The 20,729-nt window shown below is 42.8% G+C and overlaps 1 protein-coding gene and 1 long non-coding RNA gene across 2 annotated transcripts in view; one reads left to right on the forward strand and one right to left on the reverse strand.

Moving 5' to 3' along the window:
• Window positions 1-2,222, forward strand: part of PDPN (podoplanin) — a 34,750-nt gene extending 32,528 nt beyond the window's left edge. Inside the window, exon 6 of the mRNA XM_020875599.2 lies at window positions 383-2,222. Coding sequence (XP_020731258.2) covers window positions 383-389 — 7 coding nt within the window. The 3' untranslated portion in view covers window positions 390-2,222. The remainder of the gene's footprint in view (window positions 1-382) is intronic.
• A 5,644-nt stretch (window positions 2,223-7,866) lies between these two features.
• LOC110126100 (uncharacterized) overlaps window positions 7,867-20,729 on the reverse strand; it is a 45,328-nt gene continuing 32,465 nt past the window's right edge. The window contains exons 3-4 of the long non-coding RNA XR_011490300.1: window positions 13,964-14,124; window positions 7,867-11,059 (exon numbers count right to left, since the gene is read on the reverse strand). This is a non-coding gene — a long non-coding RNA (uncharacterized lncRNA). The remainder of the gene's footprint in view (window positions 11,060-13,963; window positions 14,125-20,729) is intronic.

The raw sequence follows: 20,729 nt of genomic DNA on the forward strand, positions 1-20,729 counted from the left end.
CCTCCACGCCTGTCCTGCATGCACCCACACACCCAGGAAAAGGAATTATTTCTCCATTAAAATTTCCTAGGAATTCAGAACATTTCAAATTCATAGCCAGAGGAAAACATTTTCTTATTTCTGTTGGGGAGATAATATATGATTGAATGGGAAGAGGATAAATGTTGTTATATGACTGGGGGCATCAAGGGACACAAGCAGCAATACAGTTGCAGATTTATGTATCTGGAAATGCCTGGGAGCCTGACCCTAAGTCAGGCCTGAATGTGATCCTGAGAATCAGGCCTGGAGGAGGGATGAGTAGGGAGATAAGAGCCCCAGGACCTAGTAGTCACAATGCCAGTAAAAGAAGTGACAGTCACCTTTCTCCTTGTCTTCACAGGCCCTAAAGTGCTAAAGAATTGTGCTGTCCTGCCAATACATTTTTAAAAAAGAGAGCTTCCAACATCCCCCCCTGCCCCGTCCCTGAGCACATGGAGAAGATGACCCGTGGAATTGCTTCACCACCACACTCAAAATCCATGGTGATCCCTCCACTCGCTAAAACTAACTGAAGGAAAGAGTATTCATAAGACGTGCTCCTCTAAGCCTTTGTCTTTTGAAAAAAAATATTGTTTTAATATAAATTTTGTGTGTGATTTAAAAGGCAAAATGCATAGAAAATGGAGCAAAGCTGTGTTAAACCCGATTTGTAACTAAATAGACAATAGATTGGGTTGGCCAAAAAATTTGTTAAGGTTTTTACCGTAAGATCTTACAGAAAAATCTGAACAAACTTTATGACCAACACAATCATTCAGCAGATGTCAGAAGCTGTAATTGTCTTTGTTTTTGTCTTTGTAATTAGTCTTTGTTTTGACTATCCTCTGTTATTGTTAAAATGCAAAGGAATCTGAAAATATTTATACCAATGGTGTCCCTGGGTATAGAGCTATGTCAGTCAGTGGCATAAGTGCTCTTCAGTTTCTGATCTGTTAAAGCATACACATTCCAGTCCAGTGGGGTCCGTTTTTAGAGCCTGATTTGGTATGGATAATGAAGTAGAAAATTTATACTTGTGTAATATGTAATTAGCAACTGGCTTTCACTGGTCCAGGTAAGGCATTTCAAAGACGCCTATTTTAGATCACAAATAGAAGTCTTAACTTTGGGGAAGGTGTTTTGTTTCTCACACCAAGGGTCTCGGTGTACTCTGCTGTCTTCTCCGTCGATGACTTGATGAATCAAAGGTTTGTTTGTACACAAGTATAAATTTTTTACTTCCATTTTCCTCAGATGATAGAGATCCAGACCTGACGGGGTGACCTTCTCGCTTCCCCATCACCCAAGTCCTCCATATTGGCTTCTTTGTTCTGGAATATGAGGACCTCAGCCCTGGATGCAAAAAAAGGCTGTTGGAGGCCCAGTGATGCCAGAGGCTCAGGTGTTCCAGGAACTGAGAGCCGCAGTGGTCCCCAAACCCTGTGTGTGCTTGTGACAGACAAAACCTGTCAGCTTCCTAGCATTTACTTTCTGCTTCAGAGGAAAGAAATGGGAATACTAATTTTTAAAAAGCACCTGGATTTAGAGACTTTATCTTAAAATGGAAGCTGTTTCTGGTTTTCACAAGATCCCCCATATTTCAGTGGGGTCATGATTGACAATTCTGTATTGGCACCATCCAGCTCAGGACATTTCTCCCTGTAGGCCAACTAAATTCTTTCCCCTACACAAAAAGGTTTTACGCTGAGCAGATGCTGTGTCACAGTTGTGGTTATACATTTCTGATAGCCTCTGAATTCATCAGGTTCATAAAACAGGAAAAAGTAGACTATCAGTCAGAAAGCTTGGCCTGTTCCCCTACCTTTTGCAGTAATGGATGGATGTAATTTTAAACAGTATGCCCTTGTGTCACTCAAGTCCAGCTAGTCCAAAATCCCAGGTTCAATATTTGAACATCGACTGATGGAGAAGACGGGCTTTGGAAATGCTTTATGAATCTCTTAACTACCCTTCCATTTCATCACTCAGATTCCTGAACAGGAGTTGGGAATAATGTTAATTTCCTCTTTCTTATTCTCTTTTTTTTTTTTTTCTTACTGTGAAAAATAATAGTCAAGCCCAAGTCATACACTGGACCCATCACCTGCTGGGACAGGGCTGTGGGTTTCCTGGTCACATCTGTGTTGTGCTCAATGCAGTGTAGACATGTTTTAAAATAAAACAGATGATTGAATATATAACAGTGAGTCGGATCTGTAATTGGAAATCTCCATCAAGGTTGGATCACCCCTGAGTACATCTCCAGATAAGATTACACATTATATAACCATCTGCCTCTTGATTTGATTGGGAGTGAATTATAAATGATCATAGGAGGTACATCCATGGGGAAGAAATGTAACTAGACCTTTCACCCAGGACTCTGCCAAAGTAGGGAAGTTAAGGTCAAGTGGAGGAATGGGAGGAAAAGTGGCACTTTGGGATTAGTTTTGTTCACTCTGGTCACAAAAGGTTAACAAGGTTTTGCCTGGCTCCTGATTTCTCTACCCTGGAGACTGGAGCCAGGAAAGGGGGGAACAGTTATACCTTGCTCCTGCCAGCCTACCTGGGAACTTGACCTCAGGTGGGTAGGGCTTGACCACATAAGAAAAGGTGGTAATAACCCTTGTGAAGGTTTTCTAACCGCCTATAACCTGGGATGCACATCGCTGCAGAATTCCTGTTCCTGGGACATCTCACTGCTCCTTGACCCTCAGTGCAAGCACTCTGCAGAGTCTAGAGACTGGAGTGGCCAGGCCCTCTGTCCCTCTGTCAGTCTACTACTCCGCACCCCCACGCACATCGCCCCATATGGGACTCTAATGCCACACCCTGTGTCTCTCCCCTCCAGCCCTATCTCTATTCATAAAGGTTGGATTTAGCATCATACCTTCCTCATAATACTCAGTTTTTGTTAAGGCAGGGTTGAATTTTCCAGATGTCTGGAATCCTGAGTTCCTGTTTCTAAGTGGTGAAACTAACAGGAGAGGACTTGAAACTATTCGTTTTCTAGCAGAAAACTAACCACATCCACCTAGTCCCACAGACTCCCAGGCCATCCGCTATGTCAAGTGTCATTTATACACGCCACCCACGGGAGACTATTGGGACCAAACAGACTGCCAAGAGCACTGGAACTTTAAGAAAGCAACTCCATCCTCTCTTCTCTTAGAGATGCCTAGGGACCAAGCAGTGCTGAAGTTAACTGTTTGTGAGATAGCAAAGCATCGTTTGGGCTTCCCTGGTGGCTCAGATGGTAAAGAATCTGCCTGCAATGCAGGAGACCTGGGTTCGATCTCTGGGTCAGGAAGATCCCCTGGAGAAGGGAATGGCTACCCACTCCAGTATTCTTGCCTGGAGAATTCCACAGACAGAAGAACTTGGCAGGCTATAGTCTATGGGGTTGTAAGAGTCGGACTCGACTTGGCAACTAACACACGCACAAAGCATCGTCTTAACCCTTTTTTTTTCTTTCAACCTGGGAGAACCAGGTTGAAACCAAAAAATAAGACTTAGTTCTGCTTTAATGAACAAAGAATGAGTAACTTAATCTCTTACTCTTTCCATCTTTAATTTAATTCATATTGATTTAGTATCCAGGGTTGCTCCTGACAAATGCTTTGATGGGGCATAATGCATATTCTGACATAAAAACTTTGTTTGCTGATCTGAAGTCCAGTGGAAGTAGAATTTCTCTGACATAGAGCTGGATCTTAGCACATACAGTTGGAGCACACAGTTATCTACCTGTGAGCATCAGAGAACTTGGCATTCCCTGAAAGCAAGCATTTCTCTTTGCTTTTCCCCAAAGCTTGAAGCTAGGTTAGATATAAATATACCTTGTGACATGATTACCACAATCAAGCTAGTTAACATGTCTATCACCTCACATGTTACTTTTGTGCACATGGCAAGAACATTCACTGTCTTAGTAAATTCAATTATACAATGCAGTATTATTAACTATGGGCTTCCCAGGTGGCACAGTGGTAAAGAATCCACCTGCTGATGCAGGCAACCCAAGAGACATGGATTCCATCCCTGGGTTAGGAAGATCCTCTGAAGTAGGAAATGGCAACCCACTCCAGTATTGCCTGGAGAATTTCATAGACAGGAGCTTGGCAAGCTACAGTCCCTGACATTAGCTATAATCACCATAGTGCACATTTGATCTTAAGAATTTATTCATCTTGCATAACTGAAACTTTGTACCCTTTGACCAGCATCTTATATCAAAACATGTTGTACACCTTAAATGTATACAATTTTTACTTCTTAATTATACTTCAATAACGTTGAGGGGAAAAGCCAGGTTGGGATGTATAGTAGATCCATGGGCTTTTAATTTAATAAATGCATAGGATGTAACCACAGTTCATGGGCAATATGCAGGATAAATGTAGAATCTCTTGGAGGAGAAGAATAAGGCTGGTGTAAGGAATGTGAGATTTTGGCCCATTGGCCCAGCACATGTGATTCAGGCAAAATGCCAGCCTGGTTTCACCAATCATTAATCCTCAGCACTTTTCACCCTGGGGGTCATGTTATCAGACACAGGCGCAAAGCACCCAATGTTTTTTCTGCACCCAGATGCTGTAGGCCACCACACAGAGTCCCATGCATTTTCCTGAAACCTTGTTCCTCCCATGTTCTTTCCTACTCCTTTCCCTATTACTGCCTTTAGTTTTCCACAGATGGCAGGGGATTGAGAAAACAATTCCTGCCAGTCACAAGGGGAATGTTCCTAAAGGGATGGTGACCCTCCAGATGCTACCTGAGAGGTTGTCTCAAATAAGTGCTTGAATACAACCTAAACCACAACAGCGCCCTGTGAGTAAACTCAGGAAGGCAAAAGATGTTCCGAGTGAAGGGAAAGCTTGAGCCTTCCTTTTCCTTCCCTTCCCAGCCTTCCACAGGGCATCTGGGCATGAGACTGGGGCTGTGGATGGTACAGGGCTGGTTGGGCAGGGATTGTGGGGTGTGGATGTTTGCCCAGCAAGACCCAGGGACAAAGGACACTGGCGGGCTAATAGGGTGTTTGGGGCTGCTGGAGAGATACACCCTTTTGGGACAGAAATAATCTCATTCCTTCATTCAATGAACATATACTCTCAGACCCTGCTCTGGGTCCTGGGGATACATAGTGAGTAAAATCAACAAAAATCCCAACCTGCTGGAACTTTCACTCTAGCATGGGAGACAGTTACCAAAATAAACAGACAAATCATAGTGTGTGTAGGAAATTAGGGGGTGGAAGAGGCAATGGAGAAAAGCAGCAGGGGAAGGGAAAAGGAAGAGCAGGGCAGAGGGACCACAGCGTTGCTTTGGTTAGGCAAGGAAGACCTCATGGGGTTTGAGCAAAGCCCTAGAAGAGGCAAGAGAGGGATGCCAAGTGGGCATCTGAAGGAAAACATTCTAGGTAAAAAGGAAGCATCAAAGGCCCAAGGTAGGAGCATGTTTGGGGTGTGGTGGGGAAGCAGAGTAGCTCAGAATGATGGAGCAGAGTGAGCGGGGAGGAGAATGGTAGGAGATGAGGTTGGAGAGGTGGTGGGGCCCATCTAAACAGAAGCCATTGGAAGGTCCCGAGCAGAGGAGTGGCATAATCTGACACTCATAATCAAGACACTCACTCTTATTTCTGGTTGGGAACTGGCCAGATAAAAAGCCAGTGTGATCATCCAAGCAAGAGCTGATACTGTTTTACCAGCTTCCCTGGTGGTCCACCGGTTAAGAATCTGACTTGCAGTTTGGGGGACGTGGGTTCAATCCTTGGTCAGGGAACTAAGATACTACATGCTGCAAAGAAACTAAACTGGCATGCCTTAATTAGAGAGCCCCTGCACCACAATGAAAGATCCCGCTTGACCCAATGAAGTTCCCGAGTGTCACAACTAAGACTCAATGCAACCAAATAAATTTTGTTTTGTTTTGTTTTCCATTTATTTTTATTAGTTGGAGGCTAATTACTTTACAATATTGTAGTGGTTTTTGTCATACATTGACATGAATCAGCCATGGATTTACATGTATTCCCCATCCCGATCCCCCCCCCCACCTCCCTCTCCACCCGATTCCTCTGGGTCTTCCCAGTGCACCAGGCCCGAGCACTTGTCTCATGCATCCAGCCTGGGCTGGTGATCTGTTTCACCCTAGATAATATACATGTTTCAGTGCTGTTCTCTCAGAACATCCCACCCTCGCCTTCTCCCACAGAGTCCAAAATTCTGTTCTGTACATCTGTGTCTTTTTCTGTTTTGCATATAGGGTTACCGTTACCATCTTTCTAGTACAGCCGCTATGGAGAACAGTGTGGAGATTTCTTAAAAAACTGGAATTGGAACTGCCATATGACCCAGCAATCCCACTTCTGGGCATACACACTGAGGAAACCAGATCTGAAAGAGACACGTGCACCCCAATGTTCATCACAGCACTGTTTATAATAGCCAGGACATGGAAGCAACCTAGATGCCCATCAGCGGGTGAATGAATAAGGAAGCTGTGGTACATATACACCATGGAATATTACTCAGCCATTAAAAATAATTCATTTGAATCAGTTCTAATGAGATGGATGAAACTGGAGCCCACTATACTGAGTGAAGTAAGCCAGAAAGATAAAGACCAATACAGTATACTAACGCATATATATGGAATTTAGAATTTTTTTTTTTTTTTAAATGATGGTGGCTCAGACCCGGATGATGGCAGTGGAGGTGTCTTGAGATTGTCTGGTCTGGTTATATTTTGAAGAAAGTCTGCAGGATTATCTGATGCACCAGACATGGGATATGAGAACAACAGAGAACTCAAGACAACTCCAATGATTTTGACCTTAGCCATTGGAAAATGGAACTGCCATCACTCACCAGGGAAGGCTGTAGATGCAGAAGGTTTGGGAGAGACAAGCAGTTCTGTGTTGAACATGCAGAATTTGAGATGTCTGTTAGAGATCCAAGTGAGGGTATCTCAAGCAGCCACTTAGCTGTATGAGTCTGGAGCTTAAGCTAGAAATCTGGCTGGAGACATAATTTGGGAGTCGTTAATACGTGATGTCAGTGATACTGATGAGATCACCAAGAGCATCAATGGGAAAAGACAAGTCCAAGATCAGAGCATTAGTGGACTCCAAGATTTAGAGGTCAGGGGTAGGCAGACACATTACCAGAGGAGTCTTCTATCATTGCCTGGATGACATAACACCTCATGCATGCCTATGTGTATGCTAAGTCACTTCAGTTGTGTCTGACTTTTTATGACCCTGTGGACTGTAGCCCACCAGGCTCCTCTGTCCATGGGATTCTCCAGGCAAGAATACTGGAGTGGGTTGTCATGCCCTCCTCCAGGGGGATCTTCCTGACCGAGGGGTCGAACCCGTATCTCGTTATGTCTCCTTGCATTGGCAAGCTGGTTCTTTTTTTTTTTTTTTCTTTTTTTTTTTCCATTTATTTTTATTAGTTGGAGGCTAATTACTATACAACATTGCAGTGGTTTTTGTCATACATTGAAATGAATTAGCCATGGATTTACATGTATTCCCCATCCCGGTCCCCCCTCCCACCTCCCTCTCCACCCGATCCCTCTGGGTCTTCCCAGTGCACCACGCCCGAGCACTTGTCTCATGCATCCAACCTGGGCTGGTGATCTGTTTCACCCTAGATAATATACATGTTTCGATGCTGTTCTCTTGAAACATCCCACCCTCGCCTTCTCCCACAGAGTCCACAAGTCTGTTCTATACATCTGAGTCTCTTTTCTTTTTTTGCATAAAAGGTTATCGTTACCATCTTTCTAAATTCCATATATATGTGTTAGTATACTGTAATGGTCTTTATCTTTCTGGCTTACTTCGCTCTGTATAATGGGCTCCAGTTTCATCCATCTCATTAGAACTGATTCAAATGAATTCTTTTTAATGGCTGAGTAATATTCCATGGTGTATATGTACCACAGCTTCCTCATCCATTCGTCTGCTGATGGGCATCTAGGTTGCTTCCATGTCCTGGCTATTATAAACAGTGCTGCGATGAACATTGGGGTGCACGTGTCTCTTTCAGATCTGGTTTCCTCAGTGTGTATGCCCAGAAGTGGGATTGCTGGGTCATATGGCAGTTCTATTTCTAGGCAAGCTGGTTCTTTACACTAGTGCCACCTGGGAAGCCCTGACATACACCTCAGGATTAGCTATTTTCCTTTCTTCTCATTCATACCATTGAACAACCTCTGATGAGTAATTCAGTTTTCCAAGCAGCTTAATGCTGGGATGGGGTGCACTCAATAATGGACACAAATACACCCAACACTGAAAAAGAATCTCAATCATTGAAAATTACCAACCTGGCATGTGGGGTTATAAATCAGTTTTTATGAATCTGATTGGCATGACTTAAGCATTAAGATCATCTCCATTCTTATGCAATTAAGATTTCAGGATCATAAATCTGAGGACCAGATCCTTTGAGAATGATATCCACATCAAGTTACCAGTGCTATGAAGGCATCTAATTCTCTTTTTTAAATTAATTTTTATTGGCATAGAGTTGCTTTACACTGCTGTGACAGTGTCAGCTATACAGAGAAGTGAATCAGCTATACCTATACATCTATCTTCTCTATTTTGGATTTCCTTCCCATTTAGGTCACACAGGGCATTGAATAGAGTTCCCTGAACTAATACAGTAAGTTCTCATTATTATCTGTTTTAAATATGCGTGTGTGCTCAATCATGTTGGACTCGTTGCAACTCCATGGACTGTAGCCCACCAGGCTCCTCTGTCCATGGGATTTCCCAGGAAAGAATCCTGGAGTGGGTTGCCATTTCCTACTCCAGGGGATATTCCCAACCCAGGGATCAAACTCGTGTCTCTTGCATTGGCAGGCAGATTCTTGTATACATCCCAATCCCAATCTCCCAATTCATTCCACTCAGGCATCCAATTCTCCTCCTTACACAGCACTTCTGTTGTAAGTCTTAACTGTAATGGTGCCTCCATAACCTCCCACAATCTAGTTTCCACCCACCTCATTGACTTGCTCTGACCCAGCTTCCACCATTTGTCAATGCCGGCAGCCTCTGCTTGGTCTTGTCCTAAGCAACAAGCCCCAGCAGTCAGCCCTGTGGACCTCCTTCTTGCTCTTGGCTTGCCCACCATGTTACCAAGCCAGTTGCCCCCATGGCCCTCTGCTTACTACTCCACTGATTCTTTTCTTATCTTTGTTTCACCCTCTTCCTCACAGGCATATCTAAGCCTCACTATTTGCTTCTCCCTTGGAAAGATTATCTACTCTCACAGCTCCAATGACCAGAAACTCCAGGAGGGCAGGAGTTTGTTAGCTTCTCTGCTACGTCTTTGGACCCTGGAGCAGTGCCTTGCACATAGCAAGTGAACAATTCTGTCACCCTGTATGTACACACCGCCACACTTGAGTGTACACACTCAAGAACCTTATCATTATCGCAAAGTTAAACATCTGCTTTCCATCTCTCCCTGCTCTTACCTGATCTGTATTCCATGAGTGGGACCTTCCCAAGGCATCTTTTTACACATTTAACCACCACATTCTAAGATCTGTCCCAGTGGCTTCCCACAAAATAACTTGACATTCAGAGCTTCTACATGTTTTCAGGGGGCCGCTATCACACTTGTACAGCCACTTTTGTGAAACGGAAAGAGCTTGAATTTAGACCCAGATTCTGGTGGCTTTGGTTCCAGGCTCTCCCATTTCCACCATGGAGGAAATGCATTAACACTTTTATGTTTCTAGGCTCTTTTGATTGCAAGAGACTCACCCAGGTGTCTTCATGCATTGCTTCATATTCCATGGCTTCTTGTGAAAACAAGGGTGAAAAACCCTATGGGAACCCCCAAGCAGTAGCAAAGCACAACCACAAGGAAGTGAGAGTGTTCTCAACAGTGCTGGGTTCTGAATTATCTTGACACTTCCATCACTGCACTGGACAGTTTTCATTTGCTCCGAGTCTATTCTCCTTCTTTCCTCACCTGGCTCTGTGACCAGGCAGGCCGACCTGAATGGACCAATTTTGCTCTCCAGGTTCTGGTTGGGTTTGACTAGTGGGAGGCACTGAGAAGTGGTTTGGGAAGCAAATAACCAAAAAAAAAAAAAAGACACAGGTTGGGGTATTTATTCCTCCAGCTCCTTCCTTGTCAAGTCAACATGTTACTGGTAGTTGTGTTTCTTTACCAAAAGTTACAGCTCCTGGGACTTGCCTGGTGGTCCACTGGTTAAGACTCCATGCTCTCCAATGCAGGGGATACAGGTTCAATCCCTGGTTGGAGAACCAAGATCCCATATGTCACATGGCATGGCCAAAAATTAAATAAATAAATAAATAAATAAATTTTCAAGTCACAGCTCCTATTGAATAAAGCTCTAGGTCTGCCCAGGTTCCAGTAACAAATCCTTCCTCTTGCCTAATTAGGACTGTGGGACTCCCATGGTTGTTAATCCCAGAAGCCTCATTGTTCCTTGTTGGTTTCCTTAACTCTGTGTCACCGTTGGTAAATTGTCCCTTTATCCAACTCTTCTTCATCCTTCTTTTGAGGGTACCATATGTTTCCAGCTGGGACCTTGACTGGTACAACCGCATGAGTGTTTGTCAACGTACAAATATGAGGGTGATTTAACCCCTCATTTTCCCTGTCACTACCAATCAGCAAACCAATTCTGTCTTCTGGGCATCTATTCTATGCTTCCTGGCTTCTGCTAATTTACAACTTGCACTGACTCACAACTCACGTGACACATGGTCCAGTGGTGTCCCCTTAAACACACCTGCCACCCCCCACTTTGGCATCCTGTCTCTGTGTGTTCTCTCAGCTTTGATTCCTGCCACTAATGGTTTGATTCACTCTCTATTTCCAAGACCTATAATGTCCAAAGAAATCTGCACAGCCTGGTTATTCACCATTATCTTGGTTGGTCAGAACTTCCTGTGCCAGGTCACAGGTGGGTCACAGACCACTGTAGGTCCTCCATCTCCTAGTCATTGCTTCTTCCTTGTTGGCAGAAGTTGGTTCTGGAAGAAAGAGCATGGGAAAACCATATGTTTCAGAGCTTGACTGTTTTTTATGTAAAAAATAATACTTATATCCTAGAGTTGTTATCAGCCTTAAAGGAAATAATAAATGTTTAGGGCCTGTCTGAAAACACAGCTACTGCTCAATCATGAGCAGCAATTATTCCAAAGATCACTTCTTACTTCTATTACTACAGCCTCATTCACTCTCACAACATCCCTATGAAGTAGGCAAGACAGAGGTTATCCCCATTTTACAGATGACAAAACTGAGGCTCAAACAGTTGCCTTAAATTATAGAGTTACAAAATGCCTGAAGCCTCATCAGTGAGCAGGTGTCTCTGGCCCTCCATTGTTTAAAGTAAAAGTAAAAGTCGCTCCACCATGTCCAACTCTTTGCAACCCCATGGACTATACAGTCCATGGAATTCTCCAGGCCAAAATACTGGAGTGGGTAGCCTTTCTCTTCTCCAGGGGATCTTCCCAATCCAGGAATCGAACTGGGGTCTCCTGTGTTGCAGGCAGATTCTTTACCAACTGAGCTATCAGGGAGCACATTTTAAAATCAATGCCTCATTCTGTATAATGGGCTCCAGATTCATCCATCTCATTAGAACTGATTCAAATGAATTCTTTTTAATGGCTGAGTAATATTCCATGCTGTATATATACCACAGCTTCCTCATCCATTCGTCTGCTGATGGGCATCTAGGTTGCTTCCATTACAGTATACTAACACATATATATGGAATTTAGAAAGATGGTAACGATAACCCTATATGCAAAACAGAAAAAGAGACTCAGATGTATAGAACAGACTTGTGGACTCTGTGGGAGAAGGCGAGGGTGGGATGTTTCAAGAGAACAGCATCGAAACATGTATATTATCTAGGGTGAAACGGATCACCAGCCCAGGCTGGATGCATGAGACAAGTGCTTGGACCTGGTGTACTGGGAAGACCCAGAGGGATCGGGTGGAGAGGGAGGTGGGAGGGGGGACCGGGATGGGGAATACATGTAAATCCATGGCTAATTCATTTCAATGTATGACAAAAACCACTGCAATGTTGTAAAGTAATTAGCCTCCAACTAATAAAAATAAATGGAAAAATAAATAAATAAATAAAATCAATGCCTCTCTATCAGCTCTATACTATCAACTGTGGTATATTTTGAAAACACAGTTTCTCAGCCAGTAGAAAATACAGAACTTATTTCTTTTTAATTTGGAACTATTTTAAACATACAGAAAAATACAGAGATATACACATTTCCCATTGAAATATACACATTTCCCATTGAAATATACCCAATTCAGGAGAATGGTCCCTCTGGGAAGAGAAGAAAGAAGAAACTGATGTCAGGAGGGTACTTGACAGATTTTTACTTCTCAAAAAAAAAATTATATAATAAATAGGAGAAAATGCTAGGGTTTGCTGAAGCTGAGTGTTAGGTATATGGGACTTTGTTATTACTCTCTGTATTTTTAGCAAACCTAGCATTTTCTCAGTGAATTAATTTGGGGGATATTTAAATATGCAGACTTGACTAAGAATTACTTGGCATCTTTCTTATAAATGTGATACTCATAGAAAGAAGGTCTAAATTAATTGGATTTAGTGGCCAATAACTTTACAATAATTCTTTGTCTCTACCCATCCATTTTCCTTCAAATGACCATTTGATTTTTTCCTATATGAAAATATTGGGAGGAAATACATTTATTATTTTCAAAATGATAGAAATATTTCACCTACATTTCATGAAACATTTTTTGAGCTAGTTAATTACTTCTAATAAAAATACAACAGTGAGATTCAGAGTCAGCATTTTTTCTAAGTACAAAGTGATATATCAGATGTTAGAAGAGCTTTTTTAACTTGCAGAATAAAAAGAATTTAAAAATATGAAGTTGGCTCCTGAGAAAAATCCATCTGGTGATCCACAGTCCAAAATATTTATGAAGCAAATGTCAAAAATGAAAAGATTCCATAATAGACATTCTCTCTGAAATGAAAAAGAACTGCTATGCACACAAAAATTAAATTCAACATCTCCCTCTTTTAAACTAAAAGTAAGGAGTTCTTGATGTTGATTGAGAATTTCTCCACATATCATTTTATCAGGACCATTTTCAGAAAGTTGAGGCTTTCTTGGCTGTCCAATGGTTAAGACTTTGCCTTCCAGTACAGGGAATGCAGGTTTAGTCACTGGTTGGGGACGTAAGGTCCCACATGCCTCAGGGCCAGAAAATCAAAATGAGAGCAGAAGCACTATTGTAACAAATTCAATAAAAACTTTAAAAATGGTCTACATTAAAAAAAAAATCTTAAAAAAAAACATAATGCTTCAACCTCACCTGTAGTGGGTTCAACTGTGGCCCCCGAATGATATGCCCAAGCCCTGGACCTCAGTCCCTGTGTGGGTGACCTTACTTGGAAAAAGGGTCTTTGCAGACATAATTAAGTTAAAGCTCTATCTCAAGATGAGATCTTCCTGATTAACTGGATGGGCCTTAAATCCAGTAACAAGCATTCTGAGAAGAGGAAAACACAGACAGAAGGGGGAAAGCATAAGGGGGCCATAGGGAGATGGAGGCAGAGGTCAGAGTGATGCAGTCGCCAGCCTAGGAACACCAGGGACCCGCAGAAGCAGGAGGCTGGAAATCTCCCCTCGAGCCTCCAGAGTGAGATTCACCTGCAGACTCCTTCATTTGAGACTTGTGGCCTCCGAAATGGTGAGAAAAATATTTCTGTTGTTTTAAGCCACCCAGTCTGTGGTCATTTGTTACAGCTGCCCTAGGAAATATAATACATCCCCCCACCATCCCTGCCCAGTAACCCGTCTGCAAGGGCAGCTCCCCTCTGCCCATCCAGCCCATCCCAGATGGAAAGTGACACACACCTCTTCCACTCTGACCTTGAGCCATTCCCTTGATTCTTCCAAACAATGGTTTGGCAGCCACCTCGCTTCCTCTGGGACAGACAGATGTTACTAAGCCTCCCCATACTGTCATTCCAATTTTGCACTCACATTGGAAGAATCCATGGTGAAAGAAATGTGACCTAAAACAATAGGCAAAGTCAACCCTTGCAGGATGAGTGGAACACAAAGGCAGGTCCAGCTGTAATCACCTCACCACCCTTTGTGGTGACTAACCCAGAAAGGCTTCAATGAAAATAAAACCCCAAAGTCTATTGAGTGAGCATTCAACAAATATTCACCCCGTACCTCTTATGAGTCAGGCACTGCCATCGATGCTAACAAGGAGATGGAATTATTCTAATGCTCATCAAATGTGCCAATAGTAATAATCCTTTGGGTCTGGTGGCTAAAGGAGAAACTGGGGTCTGAGCGGCTCTCTTCAGTCACAGACCTCCAACTTACAATGGCAACGGTTTTCGCAAGTTGTTGTCAGACAGTGGACACACGGCTACACAATACCAGAGATGCTTGTGACAAAATTAAGAACTTCTCTGCGCCACTTACCTCCCTCCTCTTCATCTACTCCCCCCCCCCCCCCACCCCAGGCTCCTAGTCGTGCTTCCATTTCCATAGGCCTGTCCTCAGTAGACTACTAACAGATCCACCTAAAAGGAAAGAAATAGATCAGAAAGAACCATCTTCAAGGTCAAGGATGGGAAAATCTGGGACTTCCCCGGCTGTCCAATGGTTAAGACTTGACCTTCCAGTGCATGGGATTCGGGTTTGATCCCTGATCAGGGAGCTGAGATCCCATATCCCTAGTGGCCAAAAAACATAAAACAGAAACAATATTGTAACAAATTCATAAAGACTTTAAAAGTGGTTCACATTAAAAAAAAAAAAAAAAACTTAAAAAAAAAGAAAAGATGGAAAAACCAGACTTGCAGTTTATTCTGTAAAAATTAAAATAACACAGTCCACCCCAGCTCATAACACTGCATCTGAGGAAAATAGATAGTATGTGTGGAAGTGTTTTATAAATTATAAAGCAATATAAAACAGTCAAAGGTGTTGTTATTTATTAGGCAACCGTCGCATCCAAGCACATGTTAGATTCTCTTACATGAATGCATCTGGTCCTTCCAATAACCATGAAATGTATCACTGTTGCCCTTTCTTAGGGTTTCTCTGCTGGCTCAGACAGTAAAGAATTGGCCTGCAATGCAGGAGACCTGGCTTCGATCCCTAGGTCAGGAAGATCCCCTGGAGAAGGGAATGGCTACCTACTCCAGTATTCTTGCCTAGAGAATTCCATAGACAGAGGAACCTCAGGGCTGCAGTCCATGATGTCATAGAGTTGGACACTACTGAGCAACTAACACTTTTTTAGGTGGGGAAGCCAAAAGTTGGAATGATTGAAATTACCCAAGGCCACACCATAGCAGGTGAAGGAGCTGCAGCCCCACATCCATGGCTTTTTCAGTACAGGGCTCCAGTATAAGGTATTATATCTACAGAAGCTCATCAGATGAATTTTTATGTCTCATCTAGAAAAATAAATTGTTTTCAAAATCTAGGAATATCAAAGGAGTAACACTGATGGTGGAAATTCAGGCACTGGGACAGGGAGTAAGATGTGGAGCCCTATACCACGGTCATAGGTGTGGAGCCTTGAACCAAGGTCACAGGACAAAAATTTCTGAAATTAACACAGCCCCATAGCAACTGTTGCCATGAGCCTCCTGATCTAAACTGGCCAGTTCCCTGACCCCATGTTAGGTAAAATACCCACACTATTCATTACGCTATAGCATCCTAACCAATCACCTAATGCCACTCTTCTGGTAGGAATTTTCTCTCTCATGAGGTTATAAATTGGCTACTAGCCTGTAAAAGGGGTCTACTCTCCCTTGAGCCAGCCCACTCTTCTAACAGAGTCTTACGCGTTAATAAACTCTATTCTCTTCTCATTCCATTTCACGTCTCGAAATTTTTTTCTAACCCACGCAGGGACCATGACATGAGAGATCTTTTGAATGGAGACCCTGCAAGGGTGCCTGAAATCATGCCATGGAAACCACCACCTGCTGCCTGCACACATCTCCATGTTTATGTCACAGACCTGGGATCTGGCTTCCTAAAATCTTACTCTTTGGTGTAACCCAACCCATGAGGCACCCCTCCTGCTGAGGAAGGCCAAATCATTGCTACTGTGAGGTCTGCAGCCATGAAGCTATGGCAGGAGCACACAGACTAATGGCCCTGCTCTCCACTCACACCCCACCCGGAGGGCCACCCAGAACTCAGGTGTGAGGCAAGTAGAGCTCTGGATGCCTTTGACATGACCCCATCCTCCAGGTAGTTCAGGTGGTGAAGAATCCACCTGCAATGCCGGAGACCTGGGCTCGATCCCTGTGTCAGGAAGACCCCCAGCAGAAGGGAATGCCAACCCACTCCAGTATTCTTACCTGAAGTATTCCATAGACAGAGGAGCCTGGCTGGCTATAATCCATGGGGTCGCAGAGAGTCAGACACGACTGAGAAACTAACAACATCCTCCAGGGAAGGACCTGACAGAGGAGTTGGGGGATAGAAGTGGGAGAGGGGAAAGGCAGAGAAGGAGGTTCTGGAAAGGAAATCTCACTTTCCTAGGTTTGGGCTCAAATTCCACACTTCAAAGCCCCATGTCCCAAATTACAATTCTCATACTTCCCACTCCAAGAGGCATGCCTAGAGCAAAATGCAAACTAATCAAGCTTCTTCATTGCCCCTGGCTGTACTAATATGGAGTCAAGGCTAGGACTTCCAGAGAGACTAGAGCCATTAAAAGCTTGATGTCCCAACTCCAGGGCTTAAGATCTGATTTGGAGAAGCAATTACAGGGTAAAGCAGTACTGGTTTGATAGTGTGGTCAAAACCTTTTGATCCATAGCAGTAAAAAATGTGAATGCTCACTCCCAGTGTAGTATTAGATTCATTCACATGAAACTGTCATTTTTGTAGGATAAAAAAAATTCAATACCATTGTGTAACCCAATATATGTTTATAACTTGCATACATTGGGTTGGCCAAAAAGTTCATTCTGGTTTTTTTGTAAGATGTTAAAAAACCTGAATAAAACCTTTTGGCCAACCATGGACCTCCTCCAGATTTCATAACGAATATTAGAAAAGATTCATTTCTTTCTTTTTTGAAGAGATAGATTGAATAAAAAGAAGAGGTCTCAAACCTTCCCTTTGTATCCCAAACGATCTTGGTATGCCCCTCACCCTCCGCCCCCTGACTCTAGATCACTGCTGCAAACAAAGAGGTCTCACCCCAATCCCCAGAGGGACCTCCAAATATGATCATTTTAGCATGACATGCAAACCTTTAACCATCCTGCTGTCCCTCTCCCCTAGGGCCCATGTGCAAAGCACTACTGTCTATAGGCAGAAAGTTCTGGGCTCTCAGGTCAGACCACCCTCAGTGACCCAAAGCCTGAAAACAGTTCCCAGCTAATCCCAGCCTAGCCTGGGTCACCATCTCGATTTGGGGGAGAGATGGGGGAGGGTATGAAAGGCAGCCACGGTGAGCAACTAGGTGGAGGACACGAAACCCAGGGGGTCACCAGAAGAGCAATACAGGTCTGAGTCACTGCCTGTTCAGCCCTCCAGCCCTGGCCTGAGTCCACTCAGTAAACAAGGCAGCATCACACCAGCTATGGGCCTCTTTGTCTGCATCTGTAGATTTAGGCATCAGACCAAACCCACAGACTCCTCCCAGTAACAAACAGTTGGGTGAACATACAAATATCTTCATTCAATTCTTTGCTTGTTAATTTCTCTGAGTTGAGGAGCACAGCACTTAAAAGCCCTGTGCAAGTCAATTCTGAGCCCGTTTTAACAGGCTAGGCCCTTTTTATTTTCATATAGTTTTGGGTGTAATATCCAGCATGCAGGGGGTTCATACCCATCTCCTGGTCTGGAGGATCTCAGACCTGGTAACTGAGTGTCCTGGACACGGAGTAGGAAGGAGCATGGGAGAGGGGAGCTGGTGATTGTTATTTAATCGGGAAGGGGGGTGGTCTGCAGTATTCAGCAAAGAGGTAACACATTTAGAATCAACCCCTGTGATTCTTGAATCCAGAGTATCTCATCCACTTCAGTGGGTCCATCAGACACCTTGAGAGAGGCCATGGAAACCAAAGATCTTCTGGAAAGAAGGCCCCAACATCCTTTGAGACTTCCAGGATCTCTTTACAGTAATCAGAGGGAAGCCCTGCCAGCCAGTTCATGGGCCTGGGCTTCAAATTAGAAATAACATCTGAATATCACTTCAGGCAGAAATCCCCATACAAACAGTTGGTTTCATATTCATGATGAGTCCTAAAAGGAAAGGCTTTCCTGGTGGCTCAGACAGTAAAAACAAGAAGATACACACAGTCCAGTGTTGACTTATATATGGAAGAAATTCAGTAAAAGCCAATGATTACAGGAAAGAATAGACTCTTTGATGGCTTCAAGAAAGACTCAAAATTATGTTTAAAACATTACACACATATGGCAGAATCTGCTTTAAATAGAAATGGGAGAAAACACAAATTTGCATCCAAATACCATAGTCCAGGGAAGCATCTCAAAATCTCTTTTGATGGCACCTAATATATTCTGACACATCACTGAAGCTTAAACTTTGTTCTCTGGGGTCTCTGGCTAATACTTTTACACCAGAGTTATAGTGCCTCCAAACTCTTGACCTGAACCCTGAAAGTCAGGACATACATTGCAGATCCCTCCAGAGGATGCAATTTTGTGTGAAGAGACAAGCTCAGGGTACTTATTTTATTTAAAATAAAACAAATGATGCTCAATTTTCAGAATTTATATTCAATCCATCATCAATCACCATTTATCCTGAAAAGCCACAATTGCACTTAAGTAATTTTTCAATGGAAGAAATGGAATCTGAATTTTATAAGCACTTGTATCATAGATGACAAGCTAACTTTGAAATACCCTTCATTTTAAGAAAAGGGAACTTTCCTACACTGTTGGTAAGAAGGTAAAAGTGTGTAGCCACTGCAGAAAATAGTGTGGAAGTTCCTCAAAAAACTAAAAATAGAGTCTCCATATAATCCAGCAATCCCACTCCTAGATATATATCTGGACAAAACTCTAATTCAAAAGGATACATGCACCCTGTGTTCATAGAAGCACTATTCACAATAGTCAAGACGTGGATACAACCTGAATGTTTGTCAACAGATGAATGGATAAAGAAGATGCAGTGATATACACAGTGAAATGTTAGCCATAAAAAATAATGAAATAATGCCATTTGTAGCAACACAGATGGACCTAGAGATTATCATACTAAGTGAAGTAGGTCAGAAAGAGAAAGGCAAATACCATATGAAATCACTTGCATATGGAATCTAAGACACAAATCAACCTATCTATGAAGCAGAAGCAAACTCACAGATACAGAGAATAGACTTCTGGTTGCCAAGGGGTGGGGTGAGTGGTGGAGGAATGGAGTGGGAGTCAGGGGTTATCAGATGCAAATTATTTATATAGAATGAATGGACAACAAGGTCCTACTGTGTAGCACAGGGAAATATATTCTTACTTCGTGATAAACCAGAATGGAAAAGAATATGAAAAAGAATGTGTGTATGTATATAACTGAATCATGGTGTTGTATACCAGAAATTAACGCAATATTGTAAATAAACTATACTTCAAATAAATAAATAAAATACCCTCTATTTTAAAGTGGTCTGACTGTAGACAACTGGTTTGTAGCACATGTCATACTTGGTTCGCCATACAGGTTGAACAGCACCCAAACTGGTCTGTAGTAGAGGCTTTATACTCCAACAAGATCAGTCCTCAATATGACCTTGGATGTCACAGCAATATCACTAAGCAAAATTTCTTAGTATTTACTTTCAATTTCTGGACTTTTTGTCATGAACCAGTAACAGTTTTTAGACTACCACCAGTCTACCAATGAATCAAGTACAACCCCCAACCCTTTTTTTTTTTTTTTTTTTTTTTAGCAGATGACTTCATCCAATCATTCCTTTACTCAGCAAATAGCAGCTGAGTATCACTCATGTACCAGACACCAGGGCTAAAGGAGTGAATACTTCACAGAAGGTCCCTCCCCAGACAAACACAAACACACAATGTGAATTCAGATTGTGACAACTGGTACTCAGAAACACAAAGCAGAGAAAGGGATGGAGAGAGGAGGATGGTAAGGGTGCTATTCTGAGACACAGTGGTCTTGGAAGACCTCTGAGTAGGTGGAAATGGTGGACATCTGAGTCAAGAAATGAAACGAAACATGGGAGGGGGCTGTGTATGGTCCTGGGAGAATTTTGGTGTTTGGAGGAAAAGAGAAAAAGGCTAGTGAGCCCGGTGGAGTGAGTGAAAGAGAGAGGAGTTAGGAAATGAGGATGCATGGGATTTCCCTGGTGGTTCAGGGGTTAAGACGTTGCCTTCTAATGCAGAGCACGAAGGGTGAGCTCCTGGCTTAGGGGACTGAGGTCCCACATGCTTTGAGGCCAAAAAATGAGAACATACACAACAGAAGCTATACTGTAACAAAGCCAATAAAGACTTTAAAAATAGTCCACATTAAAAAAAAAAAATCTTAGAAAAAAAAGAAAATTAGAATGCAGAAATGAGGGGTGGCTAGATCACATAAGTTCTTTAGGTAAGAAGTCTAATTAAGAATTTATATTTTATTCTGTGT

This window comes from Odocoileus virginianus, chromosome 11 (assembly GCF_023699985.2).
Source record: "Odocoileus virginianus isolate 20LAN1187 ecotype Illinois chromosome 11, Ovbor_1.2, whole genome shotgun sequence".
In the NCBI taxonomy this organism is placed as follows: domain Eukaryota; kingdom Metazoa; phylum Chordata; class Mammalia; order Artiodactyla; family Cervidae; genus Odocoileus; species Odocoileus virginianus.